General features: G+C 40.1%; 1 protein-coding gene across 2 annotated transcripts; it reads right to left on the reverse strand.

Annotated features, from left to right (window-relative positions):
- Positions 1-1926: 1926 nt before the first annotated feature.
- Positions 1927-21188, reverse strand: LOC133090948 (bromodomain-containing protein 8). Of its 2 annotated transcripts, XM_061189640.1 has the most exons (22): positions 21142-21188; positions 19966-20062; positions 15342-15411; positions 13964-14013; positions 13607-13729; positions 13413-13493; positions 12932-12996; positions 12141-12277; positions 11381-11599; positions 10848-10992; positions 9793-10002; positions 9120-9400; positions 8315-8767; positions 7911-8004; positions 7662-7708; positions 6673-6887; positions 6380-6472; positions 6115-6183; positions 5565-5742; positions 4457-4561; positions 3934-3978; positions 1927-2304 (listed from the first exon to the last, which is right to left on the reverse strand). In XM_061189640.1, exons 1-22 carry the CDS (start codon positions 21158-21160, stop codon positions 2245-2247), a joined length of 2856 nt encoding a protein of 951 aa, XP_061045623.1. In that variant the 5' UTR covers positions 21161-21188; the 3' UTR covers positions 1927-2244. The 2 variants fall into 2 exon arrangements, with proteins under 2 accessions (XP_061045623.1, XP_061045624.1); XM_061189641.1 differs by lacking the exon at positions 11381-11599.
- Positions 21189-21560: the final 372 nt, after the last annotated feature.

Here is a 21560-nt window from a genome sequence, read left to right on the forward strand (position 1 = left end):
AATAAAGAAAAAGCCCTATGTCAAATAGTATAATAGAATTATCACCCAATAATTATTTGTTGTTAGATTTCCTCATACTCTAAAAGAGAAAAAACTGGAGCATTGCTAGCTGAAATGAATTCCTCTAACCCAAACCACCCTTAAACTCAACTGCAAGGCAACAATTTTGATGGACAAGGGATATTTTCCTCAGCATATAGACACTTATAACCTATCAACCATTAAATCCTCAATGCATACTAAGATACCTGTGGCATCCTTCTGGTCATATCCAGCTCTCACTTCTCAGAAAGAGAACTGCAAATCAAGTTTTAAAAATATCTTTCCTTGCTTTCAGTACACTGCACTCCTGGTTTTCTTATCCCTTCGTCCTCTCCCTTTTACAACTTTAATACATCCATCTTCTATGTTCTTGTTTGGGCCTCTGCTTCCTTAACACGTCCTTAAAAAAATGCAGCTACTTTGAGGTTTCAACTTCGATCTTTATTAAGGTGGCTTCCAAATCTCTCAACCTTTACTTTTTATATGCATTCTGGTCTCATTTCTCCATGTACCCAAAGGTCAACTCCCTTTAGGTGCCCTACCATCTCCTTCAACTCAACACTTATAAAACTAAAACCACTTTTCTTTCTGAACATCTCCCAATAATTTGCTCTCCCGAAATTCCTTATGCCTATCATCAACACTATTTTCTTAGTCCTGTTTTGACTCTTCTCTTATATTCAGTAAACAAGTCCACTTCCCAATTTTCTTCCACAATAATTTTTCTCAATGCCCATCCTTTACATCTGAATAAATGTGATAGCCTCCTGGTCAGTTTCTCTATTCTTAATCCAACCTGCTCTGAACAGAGTCTCCCTATTCAATGCTTTACAATAGCTACCACCTCAAATTTCTCAATGTCACTCAAAGCCCTCCATAAATCAAGCTCTATTTTGTCCCCTTAGCCTGGTACCTGTAATTCACTATTCCTTAATATGATTCCTCATTACATTAGTCTCCTTATTTCCCCCACCTCAGATGCCTATACCTTAATTTAGCTTGCTAAGCTTATAAATCACGTTCTCTACCAACCCAAAATCTATGTCCTTTAATGGACCTCTTCCTCCACAAACTTCTCCAACTTTTAGGGCTCCGTTGCTTATATCACATGCATGTTTGCAGACTGCTTTGGGAATATACTGTAATTGTATTTAATTTTCTAACTCCTGGATTGATTGAAATATCACTCACAAAGACGGTATCTTCTACTTCCTTAGGATCCTAGCAAGCTTTCTAGTTTTACTTAAGCCAAAAAGATCCGTGACTTCCAATCATCAAGTTCTATATCTTTCTCAAGAAGGCTCAAAATACTAGACAATACCCTATTAATCTCCATCTCTTTTTAATAAAAAGCTCACTAGTTCACTTCACTGATTTAGTTTTTATTTAGTAACAGAAGTTGGAATAAACTCAGGTGATAAACTTGATAACTGAGTTTAGCCTTCCAATAGTAATGTTAAGAATTCTAAAATACACAAGAACCCTACACATAGAAATAGAAAGGAATAATAATATACTATTCAAGAAATACCATGTGCAAAGACAGTATAAGAACAAATGCCGAGGATAAAGATGCTACCTATATCCATGCTTTAATCTTCTTTAAGCAATGCCATGAACAGAGAACTCTGAAAACCTTAAGTTTTACCAAACATTGAAGAAAGGATGAATAAGGCAGTACTTACGGCACAATGCAGTACTTTTAAACATTATAAACTCAATCTTGGTTACTTACCTTCTCTGACCTGTAGTAGAACAGTTCATATTATAAGACCACTTTCCCCCCAACAATCTCATTCCCACAAATGACAGAAGTTTCCATATAGAAGAAATCACAAGTTTCACACACACATTCACACACTCAAAGAACACACCAAAGGCTAGTTTTCTTTTCTTTCAGAGTTTATTGTGTACACATACACTTCACAGATTTTTTTTTTTTTTTAAGTCTGTACACTTCACAAGACAGTACAAACTAGCTACAATCTGCTAGCAACACATCAGGACATTAACACATCCCATGATTTTTGCCCTAAAACAGGCAATTGTGCTACTCCAACTCTCTGAGAGAGATTTTTCCAGCTCATGTCATGTGGCCCAGACACCTCCTCTTCTGTAACTTACACTTCTGGAACTTCCACAAGCCCAAGCTCTATCTTTACTTCTATTTCATGTTCAGCTCAGTGCAGATACTCTGAGGCTTCACTTTTTCATCTTCATATCTGCTTCAATGGCACAGCGGCGCCCCCTGGTTCCCCCATCCTAGATGACAGGCAGACAAAGAAACGGAGCATAAGTGAGTTAGCTATGAGGTAAGAGAAAAGGTGCAACAAGAATGCTGGGGATTTGGTTTTTTGGGGGAAGAAGGGGGAGAATCAGCAGAAAAATCCAGGAAATGAGGGGCATTTATCTGTCTTCCCACAGAGTGGGCTAAAAAGCACCTGGTAGTAGTGTGTGAGAGGAAATGTAGGACAGAGTACCTTGCTTCTGCCCACCATAGAGGTCACTGGAGTTCACCTGGGGTCCCACAGAATGACTATGAGTCATCCCACCCAGGCCCCAAATCATGTGCAAAGGAACAGGAAGAGTAAAAGATGGGTGGGAGAGTCAGAAAGGGCAGTGGATAGTGAGATTCTTGGCTAACATACCTGTCCAGCTGTTGATCCCTATAAGAAAGGCCTTTCCTGCAGACTGACCCTGGCACTAGTTCCCTAGCACCTCCTGAGTTGTTTTCCATGAGATCAGGACAATCAGAAGGCTTCTTTCCATCTGCTGCTCTCTCCCTGCAGCCCAGCTCCTTCCTCTTGTGCAATACTTTGCTGTCTTCAATAGATAAAAGATTCTATTAACCAGCCTTGCAACAACCAGCCAATTGCTTGGGGATCCAGAGTCACTGTTGCAGGCCAGTAGGAAAGAACGGAGATTACAGTGTTCTGTCTGTGGTACAGACTAAGGCCTGTAGGTAAGATGAGCTAGTGAACACTTTTGCTGGGCCAGGCCATTTTTACATTTCTAACATGCAAGGACTCTAAAATTCTTAGAGCTCATGAACACAAGTTGCCTTTGAGGCAACAGTAAGTATAAAAATACCACCCTTGTATTTGTATAACACTTCCTTTTTTTTTCAAGCCATTTTATCCTCACAACATCCCTGTGAGGTACGCTGGACAGGCACCTCATTATATTACCTCCATCACACAGATGAGGAAAACAAAGCTCCAAGAGATAATCCAGAGTTTTAAGATCATGTGGTTTTCTAGGCTGATATCCTTCCATTACATCATGACTTAGTGCCTCGTAATGAACAACAGAGAGTCAGAGTATTGTTCAAATCACAGAGGAAAAGAATAGAAGTCTTTAGGCTAGCTTTACTAAGTTTATCTCTAATTCCACCAGCCACTACTGTATGTAGTGGTCACTGTTACTGAGATCTTTATCTTAAATTTTACTGTATGTTTGTGTATCAGTCATCACTCTTGCAACTTAATATTAGGGGAAAAGAAAAAACCCATGTACTGAGTATCTGTAGGTATGAGGAACACTTTTAAAAAGCCAGCTAGCAGTTGCTGCTCTGAGCAATCTTCTGTTTGTAAGAAAAGAACTGTCAAAAGGTGCAGTCAAGAAATGAGGAGCAGGTGCATCCTAGATCCTTACCAATAATCCCTCATTTCAGCTCAGTGAAGTCATAAATAGTCCCTACCCAGCCCACACACACACACATGCAGAAAGACAGGAGTGCAGAAGAGAGAGTTTCTTATTCAATGACTTGAATAAACAGAAGTTTAAGACATTGCCACAGTCTGCATGTTCGATTTCCCTCTGCCACCCACCCCCAGCAAGAGCTGAGAATCTCTGTGGCAACACCACCCCTTGCAGCCATTCAATACTTACAAAGAGAGAGAGAAGGAAGGCAGGAGAGCCCATGGGGACACTGTCCTGTTAGAGGACAAACAAACACTGATCAGGTTCCACGGAAACTCTCAGCTGCAAGCACCCCAAACCTCAGGACAGAGACACAAGCACCACACACACAAAGACAAAAATTTTTAAACTCAAGAATAAGAGGAAAGAGATCCAAAAGCAATCTGGCCATTATGCCTCTGGAATAGGAACTGATGGTCCCCAAATGCTGCAAGCTAAGTCATTTCTCCCACCTTGTGAGCACTCTCCGAGAGGAGATAATAATTCATGCACTCAGCTCACAATTTCTCCCATGTGACTGGGTCTTCCAGTCACAGCAGGTTTCTTCAGTGTTTGGATGGGAGCAAACAACTACCATTTAAAAATCTTTATGTCTGTATACCATTGGAATGTAGAAGCCTGGAAGTACCAAGTAGTAACATAAGGTTCCTTGGATGCTTCAAACTTCTATCACTGGAACACTGGCACACAGGCTCTTCCTTGGTCTCCTCACCTTCTCTGAAGAATCCTGTTTGCGGGTAGAATCTCTCCCTCGAAGACTTTTAGCACTGATCCCAGACTCAGATGTCTGCATAATCAACTGTGTGGCCAGGAATTGCTGTAGGGAGAAGAAACAGAGTTGGCCCTAGAGACCTGATCCATCAAGGAAGAATGAAGACACCTTAGGCTTTGTAAATAGGAGTACAGTACTGTTCTGCAAACAGCATTCAAATACGTCTTGAATGATTAGGAGTTTTAGCACATTAGATTTTAATTCTAGTTGTGCATGCTAAGGAATCGGAAAATGCCAAATAGCTCTAATTTTTTGTTGTTGTTATAATATAGCATCAAAATCTCTATGCTCTTACTCTATAGCACAGGGAATTATACTCAGTATCTTGTAATAGCCTATAATGGAAAAGAATCTGAAAAGAATATACATAAAAAATTGGGTTGGCCAAAAAGTTCGTTTGGATTTTTTTCTGTAAAATGTTATCTGAAAAACCTGAACAAACTTTTTAGCCAACCCAATAGATATAAAACTGAATCACTTTGCTGCCCACTTGAGACCAACACAACACTGTAAATTAACTATATTTCAATTTTTAAAAAAACCCTAAAAAACAAATCTCTATGCTCTAAGAATGAGAATGAGAGAGAATAAAACTAGATGAACCGAAGCAATTTAAGTAATCAGTAAGCAATTTAAGTAGTTTGGCAGACTCTGCAGAGATAGACAACATCCCTCCAAGTTCAATATCCCAAAGGGTGCCTGGTAATGTAACTACAGAATGTAACTACAGAAGTAGGTTCCCTGCAATGAAAAGGATTGTCTACCATGTACATAATTCATATCACTTAAAAATACACATTCACCATTTTACAAAAATTTTATTAAAAAACTTCAGGAAACAAGATATTTTCCCAAGAAAGGCAGAATATTCTCTCACAACTCTTTTACCAAACCAACATGAGAAAACCAACATGAATCCAGCAAGAACAAAATTGTATCTTCCTGTGTCCCTGATGGCTATTCCAAGCAAAAACCACAACACCCCTTCCTAACATCAATACAAATCCTTCTCTTGAGTATTTTAAAATTCTCAGGATCCTCAAAGTACCTGGATCTGCTCCAAGACATCTCGCTGCATTTCTACTGCCATGTGATAGACATCGTGGTCTGAGCTATTATACATCACAGCATTCTGGAACATCAGCATAATGTCACGCTGAAATTCAGCTGTGCTGCGGATCAGTCCATTTTCAATGTTTTTCTTAATAGTTGACAAATCCATAGGCCTAAAAAACAGAGCAGGGGGAAATGGGAGCATAGAGGGGAAAAGGACTCCACTGGATCTCCGAATATATTATTACCGTATGCATTTCCTTATACCTTTAGTCCCAGCTGCCAGGACTCAAACACCAAGCCCTAAAACAAGTACTTAACCCCAAAATCAAATTCAGCCAGTATAATAAGTACTGAGAAAGGTAATAAAGGGGGTTAATTCTTTTAGACTCAGTGATCCAGTCAGTGAAATAATTAGTTTAGCACTTGGTCATACTTACATCAAAAACATCTGCTTTAAACTTTCTGTCTAAAGCAAAAGTCCACTAAGACTGGACAACTTACAATTCAGGCCTAGTCAGCATGCTGAATGGATCATGGCTTACCTCTGTACAATGCTGTGGTAGCCAGGTGCTATGTCATCTGTAACAGGCTGCAGGAAGACATTGGCATACCTGTCCAAAAAGAATGTGGTGCAATTACTGACTTATCCTCCAAGAAGCACAGGTGAGGGAACTTGATCTAAGCGGCTGAAGGTTGTAAGAGCCAATGCCATTAGTCCTGTATAAGCGTACTCAGACTTTTTTCTAATTACCAACAATGAGGAGGAGCAGGAGAAAATGTTCCTACTACTTGGTAAAGCCCACTCACCTATGATTAGCTGCAGCTCTCCATACAAGCATGATGGCTTTCTTCCAGATTTTCTGTGCCTGAATAGCTTCCTGATCCTCACTACAGACAGAGCTGAAATAAAAGAAATATGGGAGTCCCACTTGGCATAAGTCCAAAAAAAAAAAAAACAAAAAAGAGTCCTAATTATTTCTTGTCAGATGTTTGTTCCAGGCCAAGAAACAGAAGATGAAAAAGTAAGACTAAAGAAAAGATCCTCTCCTACTTCTCACCTTCACTGCCTTGACCTCAAAGAAAGAATCGCAGATACTCACAACTGTGAAGAAGCAGGGCTGCTGGGGATGGAGTCTGCCAGTGTGTGGGACTGCAGCGTAGCATTGTGTATGCTAAAGCCATCATCACTCTCACTCACAGGGGGCTCATTATCCATTTCTGACAAATAGCCTTCTCCTTGATCTTCTTCCTTAGGCTCCTCTAGGCTGGCCGCTTCACTGACTCCATCTTCCTCCTCATCCTCACCTGGGGCATCCTTAGACATAGTGTGCTCCAGTCAACAAATGGAAAGGAGAGCAAAGCTATCCAGCAAAGCATCATTAAACATGATCTGTCTTTTGGGTTAGATCAGTTCTAGAAAATAACCTCACACTGTTTCCTGCCTGAGCCCTCTATCACTTATACTACCATCTACTTACAGATACTGACTGATCAAGTAACTTAGAACCTGGACAAAGAATAAGACCCAGGATCTTTTTAAAAGGAAGAAAAAAAAAGCTACTTACTTAAGACTAAGCTAAGAGGCGTTCCTTCTTTCCCCTTGCTCTTGAGAGGAACTCTGACCCTGGGTACAAAGTTATCAAAAATAGTTTTTATTGTGTGTCTCATCTGATGGAGCAAGCTCACATCGCATTAAGTCTGTTTGTTACTACTGCTTTAGTAATTCTAATAAGAAAACTTTGGATGACTTTCTCTGAATAGTATAATTAATAATCTGATTTCTATATGCTCTCCCTGGCTCTGATATCCCTACTCACTCCAAATCACTCTGGATGTATCAAAGCTTCTTTGTGCATTATATGCAAAGAAAGGTCTGTGTGATATTCACAAACTCTTTCAAATAGGAAGCACCTGTTGCCATAGTACTCCCACTATGCCTAACTGTCCACTGCAGCTTTTCCCCATGCAACTCCTTAACCAGTCTCATCTCAGAGAATAATGATGCGAGTTTACTGAAATTCATTAAAAAGGTAGTGCTATAGGGAAATCTAGTCACACAGCAAGAGGAATAAAGAAAAATCTGAAATACCTTTATCTGGCTTCCAAAAATAGTCCCTGATTCTTCTTTCAATGAGTCTGCAGAGGAGAGAAAGACTACCTGAAGATTTTTCCACCTTAGCCTTCCCCTTCCTACGGACAATAGTCCCCTGCAGCTCTCCTTTCCATGCTGACCTATTCTACCTCCTCTACTTGCCCACAACCCACAAAGCCCTCAGAAGCCAAAGCAAATGATTTAAAGTTAGTTATAGAGTACATATTTCCTGGCTTTATTATTTACCTGACATTTCAAACTTGTGCTGAGTCTCTGACTCTAAAGGATCTTCAATGGGATTTGAGCCATGTGATGGAGACAACATGCTTTCAGGGGATGCCTGAAGACCAAAAAGAACAAATACCTTAAGTCCTGGTAAATCACTACAGCTTACACATTATTCTTCAATGATAATGAGACTATACAAGAAATTCTAAGTCCTCCTACCCATGTAATATGATTCTAATGGTCACCTTAATAGAACAGGGTAAGTATATATAGCACTGATCATACCTATGGGCTTTGGACACATCAACATGTCAGAACTCAGGCATGCAACAGGAACACCAAAGGCCTAAAATGTCACTTCTTACCTAAGATATAACCCTCCACCCCCCGCCCCCATCCCCCAAGCCCCCGATCTTAAATACCTCTGTCTTCACTGTTGTAATTGGAGTTTCATCGCCTCTCCTACTGGAAGCATCTGCTATAGTAATTTCTCCAGTTGCAGTACTTCTGGGTTCCTCATCTAAGTCCTGACTCCTGAGTTCTGGTGGCTCCATACTCGTGGCTGGAACAACTCCAGATACTATTTCAGCCCCTGAAATGCCTTGCTCTGGTTCTGCAGGTTCCATTTTGATCTCAACACTGGGTTCCCTGATGTCCACCAGTTCATGGATTCCTTTGCTTTCTGTTTCTTCAAAGTCCAGCCTCTCTTGCTTGACCGTCATCTCTGGTGCAGGGAGAGGTACTGGCTTGTCCCGTTCCTGCTGGATAGGGTGCTCCCAGGGGCCAGGCAGGGATTGGGGATCGTCATTCTCTTCACAGAATGACAGTGCTGCTTCCACTGCTGCCACATCCAGCACTTCAGGATGATCATCTACCTGTCCCATAATACATACACTGTTGAAGTCACAAAAAGAAGCCCAAGCCCCTCAATTCATTAGCACCAAATGAGATGGCCTGAATCTGCAGCTTCTCTCTCCATCTTCTCCATGTAGCAGAAGCAACCAATGGACAGGTACCTGTCTGGTGCAAACCAGTAACACAGGAAAGGCTGGGTAGATGACTAGTATGTCAGCATCAAAGGGCTCTGGGACTACAGAGATGGAGATGGGAAGAAGCAGGAGAGTTGTTTGTTTATGTAATTCTTACTACAAGAAGCAAGGAGAGGCTGAGGAGAGAAGCCTATGTAGGACCCATGAGACATTCTTTGGGGCTTTGCTGAATAGTTACCTTGTCCTCAATGATGGCAATGATGTCCCCAACAGTCTCAAAGTCCAGCTCTTCACCTGTGTAAGACACAGCAATATCCATCTTCTCAGCCAGATCTAAATCTTCCTTCCCATCAATGCTAGGAGCCTTTGATCCTCCAGGGGCCTCTGCTACCCCTGACCGGAAACACTCTTCTTTGATAGAATTAATGATCATGGAGATTTCACTGCTATCCATGGAGACAGTCACAGTATGTGGATCCCCCACAGCCTCCATGGGAACACAGGTGTCAGGCTGACTCACTGAATAACAGGAAAAGAAAACCATCTCAGAAGCTTATTTGGTACCAACTGCCCACCTGGAGATCACACCAATGCTGTGGACAGATGTCAAGCACCCATACACTTAAGCTCAATAAAAGTTATCTTACATCTGCCTATGTTTTCTTCTCCTCAGTTTTATCTAGAAAGGTGAAAACACATTCTCAAGCCCATTCATATATGTACACTTAGCCCTTTTGCCCCAACACATAAATGCCCACCCACTTCTTCTCACATCCTTGTTTTTGTAAGAATAAAGACGGCACATGTCCACAGAGAACAGAAGCTGATGCTCTTGGTCACCTTTCTCTAACTGAAGCTCAAAATGAAATTTTGGATCTAGTTGCTGCTCAGGGTGTGGGTCAAGGACGCACCTGGAGCTACACTCTCAGAAGTGGAGACAGCCGGAGCAGAGGATGGTGCTGGCAGCGCAGGCATCATGACAATGGTAGCCTGGGACACAGATTCTACAGGGGGTGGCACAATTTTAACTGGAGGTTCACTGGCAACAGTAGTGAAGGAAGCAAGAGGTGTGGTGAACTGTGTAGGACCAGCTTCTAAAAGCCGGGAAAGAGTGGGAGCACCTAACAGACAAAGAGGTACACAAACGAGGTAAGAAGAAAGCACATAAGCAAGAAGCAAACAGTAGCCACTTTAAGACTCAACCAAGAAAATTTTTAGTCTCAAAGGATGAAAGTAACTCCTGTGTTAAATAAGCTCATTATCTATATCCTTATTTTTTCAAACCTTACTTAAGATCTTCTGCCAAGTTAGGAATGACTCAAAGCACTAGAATACACAACTCACATGAAAAATGAGTGGTAATTAAAAAAAAAAGGTATGAATAAATCTGTCCCTTCTACTGAAGTTAAGCATGCTATAAACCACCCAAATTTAACACCACTCAAATACCAAAATCGAATGTTTGGCATTTTTTAAAACTCTTTTTTCTTTACATTTTCTACCTCATTTAATTCTCACTACATCCTTGTGAAGTATATATATTGCAATTAATAAAAGAGGAAACTGAGGCTCAAGAATTAAGTTACCTATCCAAGGTCACAAAACCAGTATGTGGCAGGCCTCAGACTCTTTAAGTCTAGTGTTCTAGTTCCAAATCTTGTCTGCCTATGCTATAGTCTCAGGTATCCCTAGCACCCTTCTGTGATTTTTGCACCTTCACCATTAACTTCACTATTCCTCTCAATCAGTATCTATGCTGTGGTCATCCAGGACAATCAGTATTTTGAAGATGAAATGGATTTACAATTTCGAGCACCATGTGGTTTAACAGGTAAAGTAGCTCCAAGGTTGGGCTTTAAATCTAGGATTCACAGTTGCTTAATAACAAAGGCTAGAAACCAAGGGCAGTCAATGCCATGTTCAACATCTCTAAAATAAAGTCGACAACGGAAAAGTAGTGACTTACCTGAGGCAGCTGGGGAGGCTGCAACAGTGTTGGGTGTTTGCTGCGTCTCCCCACCATGTATCATGGGAAGGACCCCGCCTACCTCCAGGAGGACACCTGTACTGTTCAGGTGGCCAGAAGCCACAGCCATTTCACTCTCATTGACCTACCAGGGAAGAATAGAGGTGAAGGCTACACTCAAGCTTTCCTTTATTACCACTTCCCAAAAAAGCTCCAGCAGTTGGCCAAACTTCATGAAACTAAAAGTTAATATCCAAAGAAAATGATTTCAGACCCAAGGGAAACTCTGATTTTCAAAACTTATTGACAAGAGTTCTCTGGAGAAGAGAACCAAAATAATTATGGTTTCAGATACCTCAGGACCCAAGGATACTATCAACTATTTTGTTTTGTTTTGTTTTTAAATTAACATTTAACTAGGAGAGCTCTTCCTCTTTTGAACTTTTTTTCCATGTTATATTTTAGGTCCCAGGCACTCCCTTCCAAATTACTTAATCACCACAGCTCTCAAACACCCACAGAAGACTCCATACCAGTCTGGGGCTAGTAGGCAGGAGGCTGCCCTTCTTCAAGAGCTCTGACAGCAGAGGGGAGGGGGGTGGAGTTGCTTTCTGTCCAAGCATCTTTTTCTGGGGTGAATCATCTGTTACTGGGGTCATGGGGGCTTCTAAGGGTGCAGAGCCTGGAGGAAGGGTGTCAGGAATTCCAGGAAACGAGGTGACTGGGGTACTCGGCAAAGTCCCAGGGGTTACCTAAGAGACAACAGAGAACCTTTATCTGACTTCTCAAACTCAGGAAGGTTCCCTACTAATCTGGATGGGTTAGTGTGTCTACCTATTACTTTATTAGTCCTGAGTGGAACTGCCCAGAAACCCTCTACCCGTCTTGCTCTCAACCACACCTTTCTTCCCCACAATTTTTTCTCTTCTACTCACTCAAACCCAAAGTGACTCAACCATTCCACCCAACTTGCCTTTTATAAACTCCTTACCCACTACTAATATTATATTTACATAGAAATCACCCTATATTTCAGCAGGAATTTCGTAAGACCAGTACACTTACAAGTAATTCCTTAAGTTAGCCTTTTACTTATCTCTAAAAATGTCAAAAGCTTCAATGTTTTTAGGTCCATTCTTACCTTAGAGCACAGAACATGGTAAATTATGTCTTTAGCATTCAGACCAAGAGAGGAAATTGCCTCTAAGCCAAAAGTGGTTTCCTCATCACTCAGCTCTCTGCTGGCTTACTGCCCCTTTGCTGATCGATTCCTGTGGATGGAAATATACTCACCCCAGAGGTGGCCTCTTCCATAGTGGTTGCAGTCAAGTCGGCAAGTGGATAATCACCTCCTGGGGAGGCAGAATCTATAGGAGAGCGAACCATCACAGTAGGTAACCTCCGAGGGGGTGTTTTTACTGCTTGACGGGCTAGAACATACAAAAGAACAATTTCTGTCTTCAAGATTAAATAAATAAAGCTAGACTCTGCTATTATATAATAAAGGACAAATAGGGATGTTACATTACTAAGGCAGCATTAAGAATCTGGATTAGAAAGCTTTCTTTACAAGTTTTTAGCCTAATTTTTCCTATGAGCAATTCTCACCCTAAGCAAACTTGTGTACCCTAAAGGTCCTTGTTGTAGGAAAGTAGTTTAAACATCCCTCAATATCCTCTTCAACAACTGAAGATTCTGCTTTTAACAAGAGGAAAAGACCTCAATGGCTCAAAGCATGTATTCCTAGAATTACAAATGCTTAAGTTCTTCCCCTTATCCAATGACTAAGTTATTCTCAATCTTTTTACAGGCTTTGACTTCTAAAACCTTGTTTATGTTCAATATGTTATTATCAGGCTTTTGTGTCTTAAAAGAACACAAGGTCTATGAGATCTCAGCAGAGCTCACTTTCTAAGAGTTTCTTCCTGGACATAAAGAGACGTTTTTATTCTGGTAAAAGAGAGGATGACAGAGAAAAGCGTGCAATTGGAATTAGTAGATTCTGTGTTAACAGTCTTCAACTGTCATCGTCATGCAGTAGTGTATAGTCAAATTGTTGAACAGAGTCACTAGGTTCACCTTACCCTGATAAGCCGCATCCGTAGCCTTCCTCTTTACTTCAGCCTCCTCTTCCTCCAATTTCTTTTTCCTAAAGAGGAAAATAAGGGTTAGATTCTAGCCGGCTGTAGCTTCTTCACAGTGCCCTCACAAGGAAATTTTTTTGCCAGGCTAGCACTTTCTAGAGGAAAAATCTAAAAAATAAATCTTTATCAGCAAAATAGGGAGTTTTGAGTATACTAACTACCAGTTCTTTACCCAGGCAAACTAGAGCCACTTTTAAGTTAGAACTAAGTTATGTTCTCACACTGAAATATTCTATCACATTACCTTCTAGGACTCACTACCCCCTCCCAGCCACCAGGACACTCTGCAGCTTTCCCTTTCCAGAATCTCTCAAGTCTAAAGGGATGGCAGATGTAGGAAATAAGCCAGATTACTTAAGAAGTAAAGAGGGTAAAAAGAGAAAAAGGAGTACAGATGGAAGAACAGTATAATATAACCCACATCGCAATGTCATTGCAAAGCTCATCCAGTCTGCTGTCCATGTGCCCAGCTTGAATTAGTTCTGCATCTCTTTTCAGCCGTCTGTAGGATGAGAGGTAGGTAGACTGGGTTTTTTAATCTATTTAAAAAATTCTGACTAGTATAAGCCAGCCCGATTTGTCTCTCCCAACCATTTTGCATTCTCTGATAAGTACCTATATTTTTCCTGGGTTTCCTTTATCACTTTCTTTAGTTCCTCAACTCGCTCAGCAGTCAGTTTCCGAACAATGACATCTTCAACAGTTTCTACCACTTCTCCCTTTTCACCCCGTTTCCGTCTATGCAAAAATTTAAAAAACAAACAAAAACAAAAAAAAGACCAGACACACACTTGAATAAGAGAACATTTTTTCCTACTCTCACTTGCTTTCTTTGAGCCTTCTCCACCTTCTAACCAGAGATAATGTCTAACTTTTATCACACCATGATATAAACAGATAAAAAAACCAGACTTCCACAGTAAATATTCTCTACTAAAGAGATTTGGCTCAAGTGCTTGGCTTTGTACTCACTTTGGGGTCTCAGTGGTCTCTAGGAGCTCTGAGTACTGGGAAGCACAATGCTATGGAAAAAAGTGAAAATATGATGAGCAAGCCTGAAAAGGAATGACCTTTCAAAGTTCAACATATTAGACTAAGGTTTAGACAGGGGAGCTATATTTAAGGTAGGAGTAGCTTCTAGGAGGACAAATTACTTTGCAATCAAATTAGTTCAAAATAATCAATACCATAACACAGAAAAGGAAGTCTTCTGGCCTGGAGTTTGTCTATTTGAGGAAAGACAAGCTAAGAGCCAATATTTATATTTAATATCTACTGAGTAGTTACCGTATGCAAGGCACTGTGCTAAATGCTTTCTAGGTATTACCTCAACTAAATATTTTCAACAATCCTGAATCAACTTTTATCCCTATTTTACAAATCAGAAAACTGAGGCTCATGGTTCAAAGTTTTCAAGTGGAGTCATATTAAACCCAGATCCATCTAATGTACAAGACTGGCCTTTTAACTGTTATGCTACACTGACAAGAATATTTGTAATAGTGTGGGCATACATGGATGGATCAGCAAATATTGAGAAAAAGGAAAAGTATTTTCAAACTATTCTTCATGGTACAAAAGCCTTGTGATTAAAAGGGCAGGACCTGGTCACACTGGTCAGAATGGCCATCATTAAAAAGTCTACAAATAATAAATGTTGGAGAGGGTGTGGAAAAAAAGAGAACCCTCTAACACTGTTGGTGGGAATGTAAATTGGTGCAGCCACTGTAGAAAACAGCACAGAGATTCCTCAAAAAACAAAAAATAAAACTACCATATGATCCAGCAATCCCACTCCAGAGCATATACCCAGACAAAACTATAATTTGAAAAGATACATGCAACCCTATGTTCATAGCAGCACTATTTACAATAGCCAAGCTAAGACATGGAAACAACCTAAATATCCATCGACAAGTGAATGGATAATGATGATATTCACAGACATAGAGAACAGACTTGTGGTTACCAAGGGGAAGGGGGTGTGGGGGAGGAAAGGATGGGGAGTTTGGGATTAGCAGATGCAAACTATTATATACAGGATGGATAAACAACAAGGTGCTTTTGTATAGCACAGGGAACGATATTCAATATCCTGTGGTAAACCATAATGGAAAAGAATATGAAAAAGAATATATGTATGTATAACTGAATCACTTTGCTGTACAGCAGAAATTAACACATTGTAAGTCAACTATACTTCAATAAAATTTAAAAAAGAAATAAACATAAGAACAAATAAATAAGCGAGATACTTAAAGACCAAAAAAAAAAAAAAGGCAGGACCTGGAAGGGAACCCACTTCACATCTCAAAAAGTGCTCTAAAAGAACGCTTACTTGGGAACTTACTTTTTGAGAGAACCAGTCTGGAGGGCGGCCAGGTTCTGCAAAGGGCTTGATTGCTCTGCTAACTGATACCCTACAAAATTAGAAAAGCCTTATCACATACCAAATTGAAAAAAAAAGAGAGAAGGTATACTGAGAGTTCAAGGTTTAGAGTACAAACTTTGGAGTAAAAAATTGTCACTGGGAAATATTCTGGAATATGTGACTATGGAAAATGACACAGCTACTGAAAAGTCATTTTAGAGGGAAAGCGTCATTGCTAAACAGTTTTCCTGCATGATGTATTTCCTGAGTGAAGTGACGCTACTAGGACCTAGTAAAGTATCATTTGTTCATTTGGGAAAATATTTTTATGTTGATCTTGGTTCTTTCAGAAAACATCTGTCATTTGGGAAGCAATCTGTAAAATATTCCAGCCCCCCAAAAGTTATCTTCTGATCTATTAATACAGCTCTTAGGAATATAAGAAAATAACAAAAGCAGCAAGCACCAGGAAGCATGCACCATGTAGACTTGACCAGACTGATGAACAGTTAGGTTTTTCCTAAATGCCTGCAAGAGGATGTTTAACTTACGGTACTTCACCTCTAGAAAATACTAAACAACCCATAAAAATAACTATGAAATATAATATATATGGTGATACGGAATGTATTTATAACATAATATTAACTGAAAAAAGGTGACACAATTTTCTGCTATGATGCACTCATATGACTTTTTAAAAAGTTACAGGTATAAAGACAAAGGAAGAAACAGGCAAAAATGAAAATAGACTGAAATGGCTTGATGCAAGAGTGTGAAGGGGCTTCAACTGTGTCTATTTCTTTAAAAAGATCTGAAGGAAACATGACAAAATATTAAGATTTCTTAAATCCAGGTACCAGATACATGGGCACTCTGCATTATTCTCCCTACTTTTCTATGTGGCTGAAGTATTTCACAACTTTAAAAACAAAAAAGTTTTGAATTTTGTGTTGGGATAATGGTTTCAGAGTTCTTTTCTTTTATAAAAAATTTACTTTAACATTGTTATGTGGATAGCTATCAGTAAAAAATAAAGTTTGATCCATAATTTACACCTTTCTTTATACCAAGAAAAGCCCCCAAATCAAAGATTTATATATTTTTTAAAATGTAACCATAAAAGTACCAGAAGAAATCAAAGGAGAATTATTTTATAACCTCAGACTAGGGAAGAACTTTCTAATTATGTCACAAAATCCAGGAGCTATAAGAGAAAATTATTAATCAACTACATTTTAAAACTCTTCATGTAAAAATATTACATTAAGCAAAGCCAAATAGCAAAGTGGTTTAAAAAAATGCACCTCAAAATAGACAAATGGCTAATCTCCCTAATATATAAGGAGCCACCCCCACCCCCCCTCCCCCAGTCAAAGAGAAAGACTAATAGTCAAATAGAAAAACAGGAAAAAGCAGTTTACAGAAAAGGAAATACAAGTGGCTCTTCAACACAAGAAGATATTTAACTTCACTCATCATAGGATAGACGCAAATGAAAAATACGAGAACTATTTCAAAGTTTGATCTTATACTGTCAAAGATCAAAAATACATAACACCACATTCTACGAACCAGGCCATAGAAAAACAGGTACTATGACATATTACCAATGGGTGTATAAATTGAAACAAATCTCTGAGTAGGGCAATTTGAAATACTTACCAAGTTTTAAAAACGTATATATTCTTTGACTCAATAATTCTACTTTCAGTTTATCTTAGATACAATTCATACATAACCATGCAAGGCTATATTTATATCAGCAAATGTCCATCAACAGAGTTCTAGTTAAATAAATTATGGTACTGCATAAAACAATATCATGCAGCTGTTAAAAAAAATGAGCTAGATCTTCATATAAAGATATATAAGGATCTATAAGATACAGTACTAAGTTAAAGAAAAAAAAAGCAGCAGTGACAAGGTAAAGAACACTGTGCATAGTAAATAACCAGTTGTGTTTAAAAAAGAGGGGGGAAAAGAAAATATTTGTTCATGTATACAAATTTAATGGCAGAGAAACACACAAGAAACTACTAACCCTGGGAGATAAGATACAGTGATGGGAGGAAAACACTGTGTACCATTTTTTTTTTTAATTTTTATTTATTTCTTCATTTATTTTTGGCTGCTTTGGATCTTCATTGCTGCGCGCGGGCTTTCTCTAGCTGCGGCGAGTGGGGGCTACTCTTCGTTGCACTGCGCAGGCTTCTCACTGCGGTGGCTTCTCTTGTTGCGGAGCACGGGCTCTAGGTGCGTGGTCTTCGGTAGTTGTGGCACACGGTCTCAGTAGTTGTGGCTCGCGGGCTCTAGAGCGCAGGCTCAGTAGTTGTGGCGCACAGGCTTAGTTGCTCCGCGCCATGTGGGATCTTCCTGGACCAGGGCTCGAACCCGTGTCCCCTGCATTGGCAGGCGGATTCTTAACCACTGAGCCACCAGGGAAGTCTCAACCATTTTGAATTTTGAACCTTATGACTTAAGGACCTCCTCAAAATATAAATACAATTTAAAATTTTAAAGTTTTACTTAAGTGTTCTTCTACTATTTTTTTAATAAAAATGTAAGAAAATATACAGATTAGATTCTATTTCAATTCAGTTTACTTGGTATTTTGTTTAAAAATGAGTTCAGTTTATATTTGAGTTATATTTAAGTTCAATCTGAGATTTACCAAATTAGTGTGCTTCGTTTTGTCACAGGATTTACCAGCTCGAGAACAGCTGCTACCTGGAAGATCCTGGTTTCATCTTTGAAAACTTATTTGAAAAATACATAAAATTGTATAAGTGCTAAGTGTGACCAGCAATGGTGCTTTGGTAAACTCATCTGAATGGTTAAAGTAGTAGAGCTATACCATACAAATGCAAATTTGTATATTAAGTAATCTGAACACTTAAGACAATTAAAAGGTGTCCTTAGATCCTGAGGGAAAAAAGAGGGGGGAAAAAAAGGACTAATGTTAAAAATGAAAGCTTATGTCCTGGTAGCAAAAAAGATTGGAAACCACACAGAGTCCTATTTTCTGGTACTTAAAAGAAATACTGAGTGCTAAGACAATTCAATAGGGAAAGAATAATCTTTTCAACAAATACTGAGTCCTGGGACAGTTGCATACCTACATGCAAAAGAGACTCCTGCTTTACAACCTACACAAAAATTAACTCAAAATGGATCAAAGACCTAAATGTGGAGAGTCGAAAGCTGTTAGAAGAAAATATAGAGGTAAACAGTTTCTTAGCTATGACACCAAAAGCACAAACAACAGAAGAAAAAATAAACTCGTATCAAAACTAAAAACTTTTGTGCTGTAGACAATACCAACAGATATCAACAATACCAAAGAAAGGCAACACACAAAACAGGAGAAATATTTGCAAATCATCTATCTAACAAGGGATTTGTGTCCAGAATATATAAAGAATTCTTAAAACTCGATAATAAAATGAAAAATAATCCAAGGGATCTGAGCAGACATTTTTACAAAAAAGACATACAAATGGCCAATAAGAACATGAAAACATGCTCAACAACACTACTGGTCATCAGGGAAATGCAAATCAAAACCACAATGAGATACCATTTCATACTCACTAGTACAGCTATAACAAAAAAAGACAACAATAAATGTTGTCAAGCATGCAGAAAAATTGGGGCCCTCATTTATTGCTGGTGGGAATGTAAAACAGTGGGGCCACTTTCTAGTTTGGCAGTTCCTCAAAAAGTTAAATAGAGAATTACAATATGATCTAGCGATTCCACTCTTTCAAGACAACTGGAAACATGTCTGCACAAAATCTTGTACACAAATGTTCATAGCAGCATTAATTATAATAGTCAGAAAAATGGAAACAACCCAAATGTTCATCAACTGACAAATGGTAAACAAAATGTGGCATACCCACACAAGGGACTATTATTTAATCAAAACAAGGAATAAAGGGGACTTCTCTGGTGGTCCAGTGGCTAAGAATCTGCCTTCCAATGCAGGGGACGAGGGTTTGATCCCTGGTCAGGGAACTAAGATCCCACGTGCTGCGGGACAACTAAGCCCGCGCGCCACAACGAAAGATCCCGCATGCTGCAACTAAGACCTAATGCAGCCAAATAATATTAAAAAAAAACAAAAACAAGGAATAAAGTACTGATACATACTCCAACATGAATGAACCTTGAAAGCACTATGCTAAGTGAAAGAAGCCAGTCACAGACAACCACAAACTATATGATTCCATCTACATGAAATGTCCAAAATAAGTTATCTATAGGGAGACAAAGTAGATGAGTGGTTGGTGGGGAAGGGGGAGGGGAGATGTTAGAGAGGTAAAGAAGAGATTGTAGAATAACTGCTAAGGGATAAGAGGCTTCTTTCAGGGGTATTTAAAATGTTCTAAAATTAGACTCTAGTGATGGTCTTACAATTCCAAATATACTAAATTCTGTGAATATACTGGGTTAATTTTATGGTATGTGAACTATATCTCAATAAAGCTGTTAAAAAACAAATGCTGCTTAAAGGTTAACTATTGGAATCCACCGGTATAAAAAAAAAATACCCGACCGCTTCTAATACCCAAGAAAGCAGACATCCTAGATACCTTACCAATTTTGATCTCCACTCCTCATAACGGAAGACGCTAAACACAGCTTCTCTCGGATGGACCATGGCTCTGTAGGGCCAGTACTCAGCAGCTTATGTTCTGAAAGGAGAGAAGACTTGGAGACAACCACTGAGACACTAATTCTAAGCCCCAAAGGAAGGACTAAAAGCCTAACACAAAACATCCCAACCTGTAAGGACAAAGTGAGCCACTATCACCAAATCTTGATTTTCACCTCTCTAGTAAACACCACCACTAGGGTGATGCCTATTCATTGCATGAGAACTGCACTGAGTATATGGCAAAACATTTTTTCTTCAAATGCCATGGTTACTCTATTTTTTTTTTTTTTTTAAAGAGTCATTAATTTAGAGCAGTTCTCCCCAAAGACCCAGTTTTAAGAATGCTTTATTCCAGGTACTTCCCTGGCGGTCCAGTGGTTAAGACTCCGCACTTCCACTGCAGGAGACACAGGCTGGATCCCTGATGGGGGCAACCAAGACCCTGCGTGCCCCGCGGCGTAGCCAAACAAGAATGGTTTATTCCAATTTGGCCGCAAGGGCTATTTCCCAGGATTCCGAGGGCTAACGCCCCCCCCCCCCCACCCCGCACTGCCCCACCTCCTTCTTAGCATAAACTTGTTTACTTCTCTCAGGAACACCCACTCGCCTTTAGCTGTTGGGCCTAAAAGACCTTTTCAATCCGTGAAACAGGGGGAAATGGCTGAGATGCACGAAATGCAATTTTCCCCCAGTGGCAGAAAAAGCTCACGGTTAAGATACCCCATTTCTCTGTGAGTACGGGCCTCACAAACGTTCGTCAGAAAACGACTCTTTGAGACGCCGGCCATTCCATATAGCTGTTGTGTGGACAACATGTCTGTCCACACGCCCGAGCCTCTGAGGCACCTTTTTTCCTCTCACTCCGCGGAGCTCCCAAACATACAAGGACTCCCTGAGGTGCTTCTCTCAAAACTCCGCGGCCTTACTGAAACACAAGACTCTACGCTTCTAGGCCCCCAACCGTTGGCCTTCACAACGCCGGTCGAGCGCAGGTCTCTGATGGCCCTGGGCCCTCAGGCAAATCATTGCTCCTACTCTCTAAGAGTGTGACAGAAATCTGTCGCCTGGCCTTGGCTCTACAAACACCTTCCACACAAGAGCAGCACAATTACTTACTGCCCGTTCCTGTCGCCATCTTGGCCCCGAAGTCTCCAACCCCCGAAGGAAGACCGTCTGGTAGGGCTAAAGCCCGCGGGATTCTGGGAAATCGAGTTCCGGTGTTTGTTCGCGGTGCGTCATGGGAAATGTAGTCCCCCACCCCACCCCACCCCCAACCCCAGGATGAACAAGCGCCCTAAACTAGGTCTCCTGTGAGAGGATGGCGACTGAAGCCTAAGGATTGCCTTTAGGCTTCTTAGAAAAGAAATGCCTAGGGTTCAAGAAAAACTGATAAACCGGATTTCCAGTGGGCCCAACTCCAAACTCCGACAGTTGGTAACCCGTCCTGCACTAGAGCAGAGAGGTCAAGCCGTAGCAGTTTCCCGGTCTCGCCCGCCCCCTTGCGCAGATTGGTAGGTGCAGATTTCGCTATCTGA

Source organism: Eubalaena glacialis, chromosome 4, assembly GCF_028564815.1.
Source record: "Eubalaena glacialis isolate mEubGla1 chromosome 4, mEubGla1.1.hap2.+ XY, whole genome shotgun sequence".
Lineage (NCBI taxonomy): Eukaryota > Metazoa > Chordata > Mammalia > Artiodactyla > Balaenidae > Eubalaena > Eubalaena glacialis.